The sequence below is a fragment of the Nannospalax galili genome, unplaced genomic scaffold, assembly GCF_000622305.1.
Source record: "Nannospalax galili isolate Female #2095 unplaced genomic scaffold, S.galili_v1.0 scaffold173, whole genome shotgun sequence".
NCBI classification, from domain to species: domain Eukaryota; kingdom Metazoa; phylum Chordata; class Mammalia; order Rodentia; family Spalacidae; genus Nannospalax; species Nannospalax galili.
In genome coordinates, this window is record NW_008334442.1 from 5204047 (window position 1) to 5216109 (window position 12063).

Below are 12063 nucleotides of genomic sequence, written 5' to 3' on the forward strand. Positions count from 1 at the left end.
GTGGATTATGTTCATGCTCTTACTTGAGTTTGCTTTCAGGCTTTGTGTATGTGTATATGCAAATGTAAATTTTACAAAACTGAGTCATCACATTTGGTTCACTTAAAAAACTTGGAATTGTAAGTGAAGAAAAATCTGATATCAGGGCAACCTTGACTTTTTAAAGTCTGAGTACACATAGTTAAGATTGTTTGAAACAATGGACAGCTATGTATATATTTACTTTCCTAGATAAAAGAAGGGTTATGTTCTGCGGGCTATGTTGTGAATTAGAAAGAAGCTCATAATCAGTCTCAAGTTAGCCTTTCAAGTGGATTTTGGTTTTTAAGGTTTCTTTTATGCACTCTACCCACTTTCATGATGGTCTCAAAAGTTTATTAAATTAACCACTATTTAGCAATTGATTAGCCCCTTTTTAGAAGATCTACTTCTAAAATTACCTAGTTGGAAATAGGAAGGATATAGTTTTAGAAATACAAAGTAGCAATCTACTCGGAGAATTACAGAATAAAAGTCCAATTACTTAAATGCTGCATTATCATGGGAATTATTCTGATCTTGAATTACAACATTGTTGCTCAGGAAATCAGTATTTTTCTTCTAAGTATGTGCATATTGCACTGTTAGATCATAGACATATGTGAATGCTTTATTTAATTCATTCTATGTATGCAAAACTATAAATCTTTTGTATAATGTATTTTATACAATTGCAAATTAATAGGACATTGTTAGCATGTATATCTGTAAAACTGGTTTTTAAAACTTTTACCCCTTGTTTTTCATATTTTAAAAGATATGCAAAAAGTAATAAAATTTCTATTTTATTATTCAATATGAAAATGGAAGTTGTTGAGTTTAATTGAGTAAAGCAAACTTTTCTTCTTTTACTTTCAAGCTTTTTGAAATATACTATGAAAGAAAGCACAAACTGCCCTACATTCATGAATTCAGGTTTCCCACTTGCCACACTCAAAATCCACTGGGTGTGCAGGACATAAATGAAATGTTTTTGATAAATCTTTTTTTTTGGGGGGGGTTGTTTCTGGGTAAATAAGACTTGGGAAGTCCAGACCTTGCTTATAAAAGCTGAGTCAGTCTTATGAAGTGCTCTACATGTAAATTTCAACTTTTTCTGAAAGAAATGGCCTTCAGGAATATTAATTTGGGGTTCAAGAGATGACTCAGTGGGTAAAGTGGATGCTGCACAAGTATGGTGACATGAGTTCAGACCCCTAGCACTCACATCAGAAGCTGCATATGGCAGGCACACCTGTAATCTTAAGGCAGGGGAGATAGGGACAAGAGGATCCCTAGAGCTCACTGGCCAGCAATCTAGCTGATCACTGAGCTCCAGGTTTAGAGACCCTGTCTCAAATAAGATGGAGGGCAATAGAGGAAGACACCTGACATCAATCTTTAGCCTTCACAGGTGTACGCATCTGAACACACCTAAACACGTAGGCATACATCACGTACAGAAACTTTAAAATTTCAAGTAACAGAAATGAGAAAGTTCTTTGGGGGAAATTGTGTTCTTGTTTCCATTTCTTTTTCTACATTTCCATTTTTAAAAGCATCTTGACAAAGTTGTGCTATTTTTTAATATTTATTTTATGTGTATGAGTGTATTGCTTGCATGTAAGTGAGTGCACCTGTGTCGTGCAGTGCTGCAGAGGTCAGAAGAGGGCTTCCGATTCCCCTGGAACTGGAGTTAGGACAGTTCATAGCTGCCGTGTGGGTGCCGTTACTTGAACCCGGGTCCTCTGCAAGCGCAGTCAGCTCTTAACCACTGAGCCATCTCTCCAGTCCCTTAAAGTTGTGTTGTATAAAAAGGACATTTTTACTAACTCCATAGACTTTAACCATATGAATGCTAAGCCACTGATACTGTCTAGTTGGAGGTGGTAAGGGAAAAGACAAACACGAGTCCTCTGATTAACATCTGGTAACGTTCAAGAAACCAATGATGAGGACTGGAGAGATAGCTCAGTGGTGAAGAGCACTTGATCTTGCAGAGGTTCTGGGTTGGGTTCCCACCTACATGGTGTCTCCATTGCCCTCTTTTGACTTCTGCAGGTACTGCACACACACCAGGTATATAAACACACTTGCAGGCAAAGTAACTATACACATAAAAATAAATCTTCAAAGCAAAACAATATACATAGTATCTGCCAAATTGATAGTTATCACAACTTTTTTCCTAATCACATACCTGGAGTTTTCCTTTATTGTATGTGGTGGACGTTTGTCCAACATGCCTCATAGAGGCATTCCTATTCAACAAATATATAGTTAACTTTAGTAAGTAAAAATCTATATTAGTTTTTTTTCTACCAAATAAACATTCAAAAACAGCTTAATATTAAGTTCAAAATTTTATTTTCTAAGAATTTCATGTGTAATCAAATACAGAAAAATAAGCATCATAGCAACCAGTTTTATTATAATTTTTAAAGCCATTTCACCAATAAGCATTTTTCTTACATGTATAAGATGCTATCTTTACCAAATAGTCTTTGACTTCCTACAGAATAATTTCACAGCCTCAAAGTTTAAGCCAGAGAAACAAAATGTATGCTGATAAGCTACCTGAAAAATCCTGGCTTTTCTCAAAATTAGTATGTTTAAAGTGGTAAACTGATCTTTCAAAGGAGGAGGGAATGTGCTTAAAGGAAAAGGCAGGGTGAGTAAATCCTTTCCCAAAGGGCTGTCCTCCCATTGGCAGGACTAGGGCAAAGACAAGCTGAAAGCCAGGGAAGACATTACTGCCAATGTGTGTGCCTGATTTGAGCAGTTATCTGCAGATTTAGAATAAAGCAAGCAATCAGAGCAAAATAGTATTTGGCTCTGGTACCAAAGGTAAGAGAATAACATATCTGTTTATTCCCAAATAACTTGCCTTTACTACTAAAATCCTGATATGAGAGTTTTCAATATATTACAGTTTAAAAGGAGACTTACTCATGTTTCCATTTAGAATCTTAAAATGTTTATGATCAGCTCCTTTGAATGGGAAGTGTTTAGTATTGCACTGCACTGATAAGATGAGCCCTCACACCCATCTGGAATTACTGGAAGAAGTATTGCCATTGGGAATGATTTTCCTGAGAAAACAATGTTGCAAAATCTCACCAGACAATACGAGTTTTCTACAATTTCTACCACAGATAGAAGATTGGAAAATAAAATTATTATTTTTCAGGACATTATTTGTTTCTCACAACTTTTTTTAGTTACTACTTTCCAAACTACAGTTGTTTATAGGATAAGAACCAAATTTAAGTGATCCTTTCTATAAGGGGAAAGATGATGTAGAGATGATAAATTCTGGTTAGAATTTAAACAGTTTCTATGGGAAATTGTTTACATATGGAGAAACTAAGGCACATAAATTTAACCAAGTTCAACTTCAAGGTTATTTTGATCCTGAGAGAAAAAGTAGGCCTTAATTCCAAGTTAGAGGGTAATACCGGATAAACCTCCCTAAAGGGGAGAAGAAATTTTCTTTCTTTTGGTAGGTAATGTTAATATATTATTTTTGAAATTCATAATATGGATTTCCTTGAAAATCTTTGGCATTTTAAAGCCCTTGGAGGCTGAGGTTTCTGGGTATTTTCTCACCAAAATGTATGATTACAGGGAGCTACCTTGTTAAGGTAAAATAATCTGAATTTCAAAATGACCTGAGTTCATTTTGCATAATTACATAATTGTGCAGCTTATGAGTCTTGTGAAACCTAACAGAGGGTACTGCCCTTCATCAGATTCACACATCATTCCATCATGAAGTTTATGCAACCAGAACTTACTCCACACTTAGGTAAAATACAGAATTAAACAGATGTCACAGTTAAATTTTTCATGACCCCAATTAAATGTCAAATTTATTTCAGAGGGATTATTAGTCATACACTTATGGTGTGAAGTTATCCCCAGAGTCAAGGATTTTCCCATATGAAAGCCTTTGTTTTAGTTGGGGTGCTAACTGTGAAATTCATTTAGTTCAGGTCATTTTATTTCTATGTGCACATTTCCTACCATCAAACTTCTAATCTCTTAAGTCTGCACTTGTAAGCTCAGGTAGGTTTATGTAGTCATGATGTGGTAATATAGAACATACCATGTAAAAGTGAAAAACAACTTTCAAGTTTCTTTGTTTTTAAAGTGCTCCATGTGCAGTATTAGAAATTCACTATGAGTAGTAACAGTTTTACAAAAGATCAGCAGTTAAACAAGAATGATGTTTTTCAAGTATGAACACAGATTAAAAAATGCTAAGACTCTTTAGGCACATTCAAATGCAAATAATACAAACACCCCCCCCCCCAATAGCACAATAAGGGGTAGCAGAGGTATTGAGAAGGAATGTCAGTTTGGAGACTGTAAGGTAACTGGGTAAACTCAAAGTGGGTCTGAAGAGTTTGAGAACAGATATTTGTCAAACAAAACAGGAATAGCAACAGAAAACATGTACGTATTCCTTATTAGAAATGAAGCACGTCTCTCCAAATGCTCAGATGATGTCTCAATAAAACGTTTGAGAAATGTCATGGCTAGTATGTTGCTTCGTCCATGTTGTCATCACTGTCTGCACCAAAATCGTCTCCATCTTCAAAGTATGAATTAATGTAGTCATTTTCCTAAGTGAAATGACATTCTTAGTAAATAAAGTGAATTAGTAACTTTTAGAATACAATACTTAAAAGAATATCCCTTTAAGTTTATAAATTTATAAAGATTTAGGTAAAAAGAAAATACAGCATGCTTTAAAGGAAAGCCTTTGCTTTTTAAAAATCACCTTTCAAGAGTAGTTTTCACACATTTCTCCCCGTGCCACTTTCTTCCTTAGAACACAACCTTCTACTCTTCTAGGTGCCAAATTAGCTAAGAGCATAGAAAAGGTTGCCTGTTCCATCCCAGTAAGATGAAAGACCTGTTGCAGGGCTCCTTAGTGGAGTAATCTGTGTCTTGAACCCAGATATGAAGTCACAAAACCTAATAGCATAAGGCAGCAGAAGGACTTTGGCTTCCTATCAAAACAGGGCCTTGTTCCAAACCAAACCTACGGGAAGCCTATTGCATTCTCTCTAGTGACCTCTCAGGTTCCCTTGGGAATGTTCCAATTCTCATAGCTGAGTAAGGCTATCATCCCTGTAATGACTGAAAAGACATCTGTGTTTTCTATCAATACCTTCAGAAATCCACTTGGATACAGATTAAGAGTTCTTATCTGGTTGCAGTGCATGGATTCTATTTGGGTTGTAACAAACATGTTTCAAAGCAATAAAGAAAACTTAACAGTGGGTAGATACTTGATGATATTAGGGAATCATACTTCACTGTATGAAGTACAAGTATGCACTGATGACAGAACCCTTATCTCTCATCCACACTGAAATATTCTTTGGATGAAATATAATGTACAATGCTAAGGACTTGCTTTACAATATATTATCCAGGGCAGATTAGGGGTAGGAGGGTGCATAGGCAGGGAGCTGGTATATGAATAAATAAATGATTTGAAGATTAGCTATCGTTGGGTAAATTCGTCGTCCGAGGAAAAGAGGGGGTGGATCTAGACCCAGAGAGAAGCAGAGCACACTGGGAAAAAGGAGTTGGTGCCATTTTGGGAGCAGCGAACAGCAGGTGAGCAGGTGGGAGAGCCAGCCTCCCGTGGACTCCGTGGGGTGCTGTGGACCAGCTGGTGAACTTTGGGCAGGGCATGGTGAGGATCTCAAAGCTTAGTCAAAATGTAGAAGATGGAGCTTATGCTTTCTAAGTCACCCTTTCCCCAAATGTCATATAAACCATACTAAAACCCAAATAAAAGATATTCTGTCATTTTGTTAGCCCTGGGTCCTCAGAGGGTGTGGGCGGGGGTCTCTCAAGAAGGGGGAGGGGAAAATTTAGTGGGACAGCTATGAAGCCAGGAGCGGTGAGTCACACTATAATCCTAACACTCGGAAGGCTGAGGAGAGGTCAGTTCAGTTTCAGTTTGGGCTATGGAAACATCAAGACCATGCTTCACCCCCCCCCCCAATTAAAAGGAGATTAGCTACGAACTGATCATTCTTAAGGTTGGGTAGTAAGTCCATAGTTATTTGATCAGTTATTGGATTCTTGTATACACTCAAAATCTGCTGAAATATGGTGCCAAGAAATTCATAAATGTCAAGAAACCTAACTGAATCCTGGGGCCTTTGTAATAGGGAGGGGTGACTGGTGGGCATTCAAATGAGGCCACCCTGTAAACAAGGCCCTGGCAATTGTGTGTGTAAGGAAGTAGAAGCAAACCAATTCATACATGAAAGTTAGGAAGGGAAACTCTCATATACCAGTCAAGCACATAGTACTTGTGTTTCAGACATGAGTACTTATTCTAAGTATGTTTAGTGACTCAATTAGGTAATTTTGAGATGTTAGTAATCTTGATACTGGTACAAAGTAGCAGAAGCTGTTGAAACTGACAGCTTAAATGGTTCTTGGCTCTACACTGAGTTTTAGTTCCTTCTTGAATTACAATATGCAAAACATTGGAAGAGAAAAGTCTATTTCCTTGATTGTATTATATGGGAAGTTGCTCCATCTTACTCTTCAAAAAAAGTTTATTAAATTCTGATTCAATGGGTAAATAAACTACTATAAATTTTTGAATCAGGTTCTCCTTCTAGCCTTGGAAACAGGCCTGCTTCTGCTCTTAGCACCTCAGATCGCTGGACTACCCCTCTTAGTCCAGATCTACCCACTGTCCTGATCCCCTGCACCCAGACCAGTTCAATTCTTCAGTCTAAAGAGCCTCCATAGGCTGTCCCCACCCCCAACTTGCCTTTGAACTCCTGAGAACAGCTTCCACCCTGGCTGTCCCAATCCCCAACCTGCCTGGATTCCTGAAACCAGCCTTCTTCCCTGACAAATATCCCAGTCACCATTCCCCAAAGCAGCTTATTTTGCACCAGTTGGAGACTATTTCCAAGTACCACAACTGGACACACACACACACACACACAGTCTATGGATTTCCCAAGCCAAAGCAACACATCTGTAATGCAACCTCTACATCTAAGGTGTACAAAACATAGAACGGGGTAATGAAAACTGAAGACAACACTAATGAATCTCTCAATTCTCATTAATGAAGCTCCCTCATGCAACAGAAGGCTAGGAACACAAAAGGTCACAAATGTCCAAAAGGTAGAGATCAAGAGTCTACAAAATGCTGGTCGTTTGGACAGGACTCCTACTTTAAACTTCACCCACCCAGGGCCCAGGAACTATCAAGAGGTGGTGGAAAGATTGTAAGAGCCAGGGAGGAGGTGCAGGATCATATGGAAACAGAGTCCTATAAGCTCCTGGGACCCTGCTCATATGATTCGACAGCAATGGTGTCAGCATACACAAGTCCCATGCAAACCCAGGCAGACAAAAACCCAGCATAGAACTGGGGAAATGAACAGCAGACCCTAATTTTAGGTGAAATACTGGCAAATGATTACTGCTAGGTGAAGAAAAACTGATCTTCCTAAAACAAGGGACTCAAGATAGGCTGACTAGACCTCAGTGGATGGACTTGCACTGGGGAATGTCTGGGGACACTGACTTGACACAGTGGGCCTTAACATGGATGACTAAAGTATATGGGTTCCAGTGGTGGTGGTGGGGGCACTGGGAGGGTGCCAGTGGGGATAGGGGTATAAAGAAAATTAATATTGTTTGAGATATTCTATATGAAATGCACAAAAAAATTCAATAAAAACAAATTTTTGAATTGATTACAAAGAGCAAAGAGGGTAACTTTAAACTTAGAAGGCCTTTTTAAATGTATCACCCTTTTCAATAACTCAGCCTCATTTCTCTGTTGGCTTTTGCTTTTTAATAAAATAAAGATAAAGTCACTAATTTAAACCCACTCAGGGCTGAAGAAATAGTTTATTGGTTAAGACCACTGATGCTCTTGCAGAGGACCCAGGTCTGGATTCCAGCACCCACATGTCAGCTAACAACTACCTGTAACTAGTTCCAGGAGATCCAACACCCTCTTCTGCCCTCCACAGGCACAGCATGTATGTGGTACACTTATATTTATGAAGGCAATATACTCATATTCATAAAATAAAATACAATAAAAAGATAAACCCACTCTCTAATGCAGTATTTTGCTAAGGCCCATTTCAATTTCAAAGTTCCTAAACTACCCAAATCTGTGTTTGGTATTTTTATGAGAGATCATAATTCCAACAGACAAGGTCCAGTGGAGTTTGTCAGAAGAGCATTTCAGAGCTGGACATAGTGGCTAAGGTTTGTAATCCTGACACTTGGGAGGCTAAGATACGAGAGGATTGTTCTAAGGTTCAGGCCAACCTGAACCTCATGTATAATTAGTACCAGGCCAGCCTGGACTACAGAGTGATACACACACACACACACACACACACACACACACACGCACATACACACACCAAATAAAAGAGTATTACAAAAACCAGCCTTGTGGGGGCTGAAGAGATGGCTCAGTGGTTAAGAACACTGGCTGTTTTTGCAGAAGACCTGGGTTTGAATCCCAGCACCCACATGGCAGCTAAGAACTGTAACTCCAGTCCCAGAGGATCCTACAGCCTCTTCTGACCTCCGAGGACATTGCACAACACGAGTGCACTTACCTACATGCAGGCAATACACACATACACATTAAAAAAAAAAAAAAGCCAGCCTTGTATAGAACATAGGCCTCCACTACATGCCTGTTGTGATAGTCAGAAATGGCTCCAGACATTACCAGATACATTTTTAAAAACATTTAGTTACTTATTGTGTGTGTATGTATTTATGTTTATATGTGTGTGGAGGTAAGAGAACAACTTTTAAGAATCTTTTTTCCTTCTTCCCCAATGTGGGTTCTGGGGAGTCAAATTCAGATCATTAGGATTGGTGGCAAGTGCCTTTAGCCAATGAATGAGCCAAAATGGCCCCCAGGTATCTTTTCACAAGTTATTTTATTATTTTTATGTGTATTAGTGTATTGCCTGCATGTATGTAAAAGCACCTGTTGTACAATACCCACAGATATCAGAAGAGGGCGTTCAACTCCCTGGAACTGGATTTAGGGATGGTTGTTATCCGCTATGTGGGAACTGGGAACTGAACCCAGGTTGGTCCTCTGCAGGAGCAGTCAGTATTCTTAACAGCTCAACCATCTCTCCTGCCCCAGCCTCCAGATAGCTTTAAGTAAAAAAAAAAAAAAAAAATCACCACTGGCTTTGAACCATTAGTTAGTAATAAGGACTTTTCAAATATGAGCCAATTCAAACAACTGAACTTTATAAAACAAGTATAATTACACTGTTTCAAGTTTAAAACCCTTCAGCGGTTTCTCATAGGATAAAGTCAGATTTCTCAGCCTGCATTCGTTTCTGACCTCTCTGTACACAGTCTACTACAGCCCCATTTCTCCACCTGGTCCAGAACAGGAAGGTGCCACCCTCATCACCTGCCTTTCTCCACGCTTTGTCATCTACCTGCAAGTCTACTCCAGTCTGTTTTCTCACTTGATCTGACTAACTCCAGAGCTTATAAGTTGTCCTGTTTTGTTTTATTTGGCACACAGTCTCATGGATCCCAGGCTGACCTAAAACTTGCTATATTCCTGAAGATGACCTTGAACTCTTGATCATCCTGACTCTGCCTCGTAAGGACTGAGATTACGGGTCTGTACCCTATGCCTATTTCATCAAATGACTTCTTCCACATCCCTGAAGCAGTCTGATGCTTTGTCTGTGCCCTCTCAGCATTCCAGAATTATTCACCATATCACAATACCTACCTTTCCCTTTTGTCTCCTCAGCAGAATAATTTCCTGAAGGAAGAAATGAACTCTAACCTCCGTAGTCTCCCTACCAAGCATAATTCAAGCACACACCTAAATGAACAAATTACTATATGTTGAATGCAAAAGAAGTGAGTCATAAAATAATATAAAGTAACTATAGGTAAGGCAATCAACCAGTGAGATTATAGAGGGAAATGGGAGTAAAGCCCTGAAGAATGCTGATATTCAAAAGAATAGAAAGGGCAGACCTTCCAGCTTCAAATGATCCAATCAAGAAGGTCTCTTTCAGTTAATCCCAGATCCAGTCAAGTTCACATCTAGGATTAGCCATCACAGAATGTTTCTCAGACTTCCTTACAGTTACAAGTAGCATTGTAATACAGTAATAAGGTAACTGATGATAACCTAAGATTTTGCTGGGGCTGGAGAGATGGCTCACATTTAAGAGCACTGGCTACTCTTGCAGAGGATCTGGGTTCAATTCCCAGCACCCACAAGGTGGCTAACAACTGTCTGTAACTCCAGTTCTAGATCTGATGCCCTCTTCTGACCTCCAAGAGCACTACATGACACGGGTGCACCTACCTACATGCAGACCATACACTAATACACATAAAATAAAACAAAAATAATAAATATTTTTTAAAAGAACAGAAAGAACTCAAGACACCACAAGAAGCTGCAGGAAACAGGAGAAACATGAGAAGGGAAGCAACTGAGTTTGTCTCTAACCCGGCAGCCATCACATTGTTTGGCATACAGTACATGCCTATAAATGGCTGAAACTATTATTTAAGTAAAGGAAATATTTTAAAAATATTTTATTTATTATTTTTATTTTATGTGTATTAGTGTATTCCAGCCCCAAGGAAATAATACTTTAACACTAGAATTGTCAAGAGGTTTTGCAATGCGTTAGATGCTGCAAAAAAGCCAAATGAAAGGACTAAAATCTGTGGTGAACTATGTGGCAGTACTCTGAACAGCAAGGAGGTGGCAATGAGCTCGTACAGAGCTACGGGGGCATGCGGCAGCAGGACAAGCTTCCCAAGAGACAGCAAGCAGTGGGAACAAGACTGGAAACTTGCCTTACAATGGGAGTTGAACCCATTCTATTCATGAATGGAGAAAACATGAAACACAGAGAGGGAAATAACCTGGATTTTGTTTCAAAAAGGGTAGTGCTGGGTATGGTGGCACATGCCTTTAATCCCAGCACTTGGAAGGCAGAGGCAGATGATCTCTGTGGGATTGAGGCCAGCCTGGTCTACCCACATAGCAAGTTTCAGGCTAGCTGGGGGGATAGGGAGATCCTGTCTCGAAAAACAAAACAAAGCAAAAAAATCAAAAAAGGGTAGAGCAATTAGTCTCAAATAGAATAAGAGAAATTTCTTCCACTGATTGAAAAGTCTCCGCGAGGGCGTGGACTTTAAGTTCAAAGGTAGAGAACATGAAACCTGGGGATTTTCCTTTCAGTGGCCTCATTTCCTTTGAGGTGCTGGCACCTCCTAAGCATGAAAGAAAGTAGTAGAAAAAGGGGGAGAGGCATGTAAAAATAAAGAGCACCTGAAATAACTTCTGTAGAGCAGCAACTTAACAAGAGAAACAGAAATGATGTTAGCTAGCAATGGGGCTGAGTCCTCAGAAATTACACTAGGCAGATCTGAAGGGAAGAAAGGGAGAATGGAGAGGACAAAGAGATATTTCAGACTGGAGATTGTGCTAAAAGGACAGAAAAGAGTTATGGCAAGAAAGAGGGTAAAGAGTGAGCCAGGAGCTGAGCTTCTCAGAAAAAGAAATTAGGAAGGGAAGCAATACATCAGAACTAAGGGTCAGAAGGGCCAACAGTCACAATCCTGTCTATATCTGATGGGAATAAAGGAGTGATCTGGAAAGAAGGTTGGGGACAAATGAGAAGGGTTTAATTTAAAACCAGTCTATAAAGAGGAGGGTCAACACAGAGGAATCACTTCCTCCATGCTTCCAAGAGAAGCCAGCCGGTGTCGAGCAGGACCTTTGACTTATCTTCATTCACATAGATGGAACTGGTAAAAGAAAGGAGCCAGGGGCTCCTCCCAAGCCCATGTGACCCCTGAGGAACAGATCCTCAAATGACCTTAAGAATAAAAATAAATTGGTTTATATGGGCCAATTGTATGGCCTTAAACACCCAAAAGGAAAGTATAACCAAAGATTAAAGGGGCCAATATAATTTCATAAGAGTCCATATGTAT

At 39.2% G+C, this 12063-nt stretch overlaps 1 protein-coding gene across 2 annotated transcripts in view; it reads right to left on the reverse strand.

Moving 5' to 3' along the window:
- Positions 1-2379: 2379 nt before the first annotated feature.
- The window catches only part of Polr3g (RNA polymerase III subunit G), a 46275-nt gene continuing 36591 nt past the window's right edge, over positions 2380-12063 (reverse strand). Inside the window, exon 9 of one of the 2 annotated variants that reach the window (XM_029561747.1) lies at positions 2380-4646. In XM_029561747.1, coding sequence (XP_029417607.1) covers positions 4560-4646 — 87 coding nt within the window. In that variant the 3' untranslated portion in view covers positions 2380-4559. The remainder of the gene's footprint in view (positions 4647-12063) is intronic. The other variant, XM_008829351.3, reaches the window with a different exon arrangement.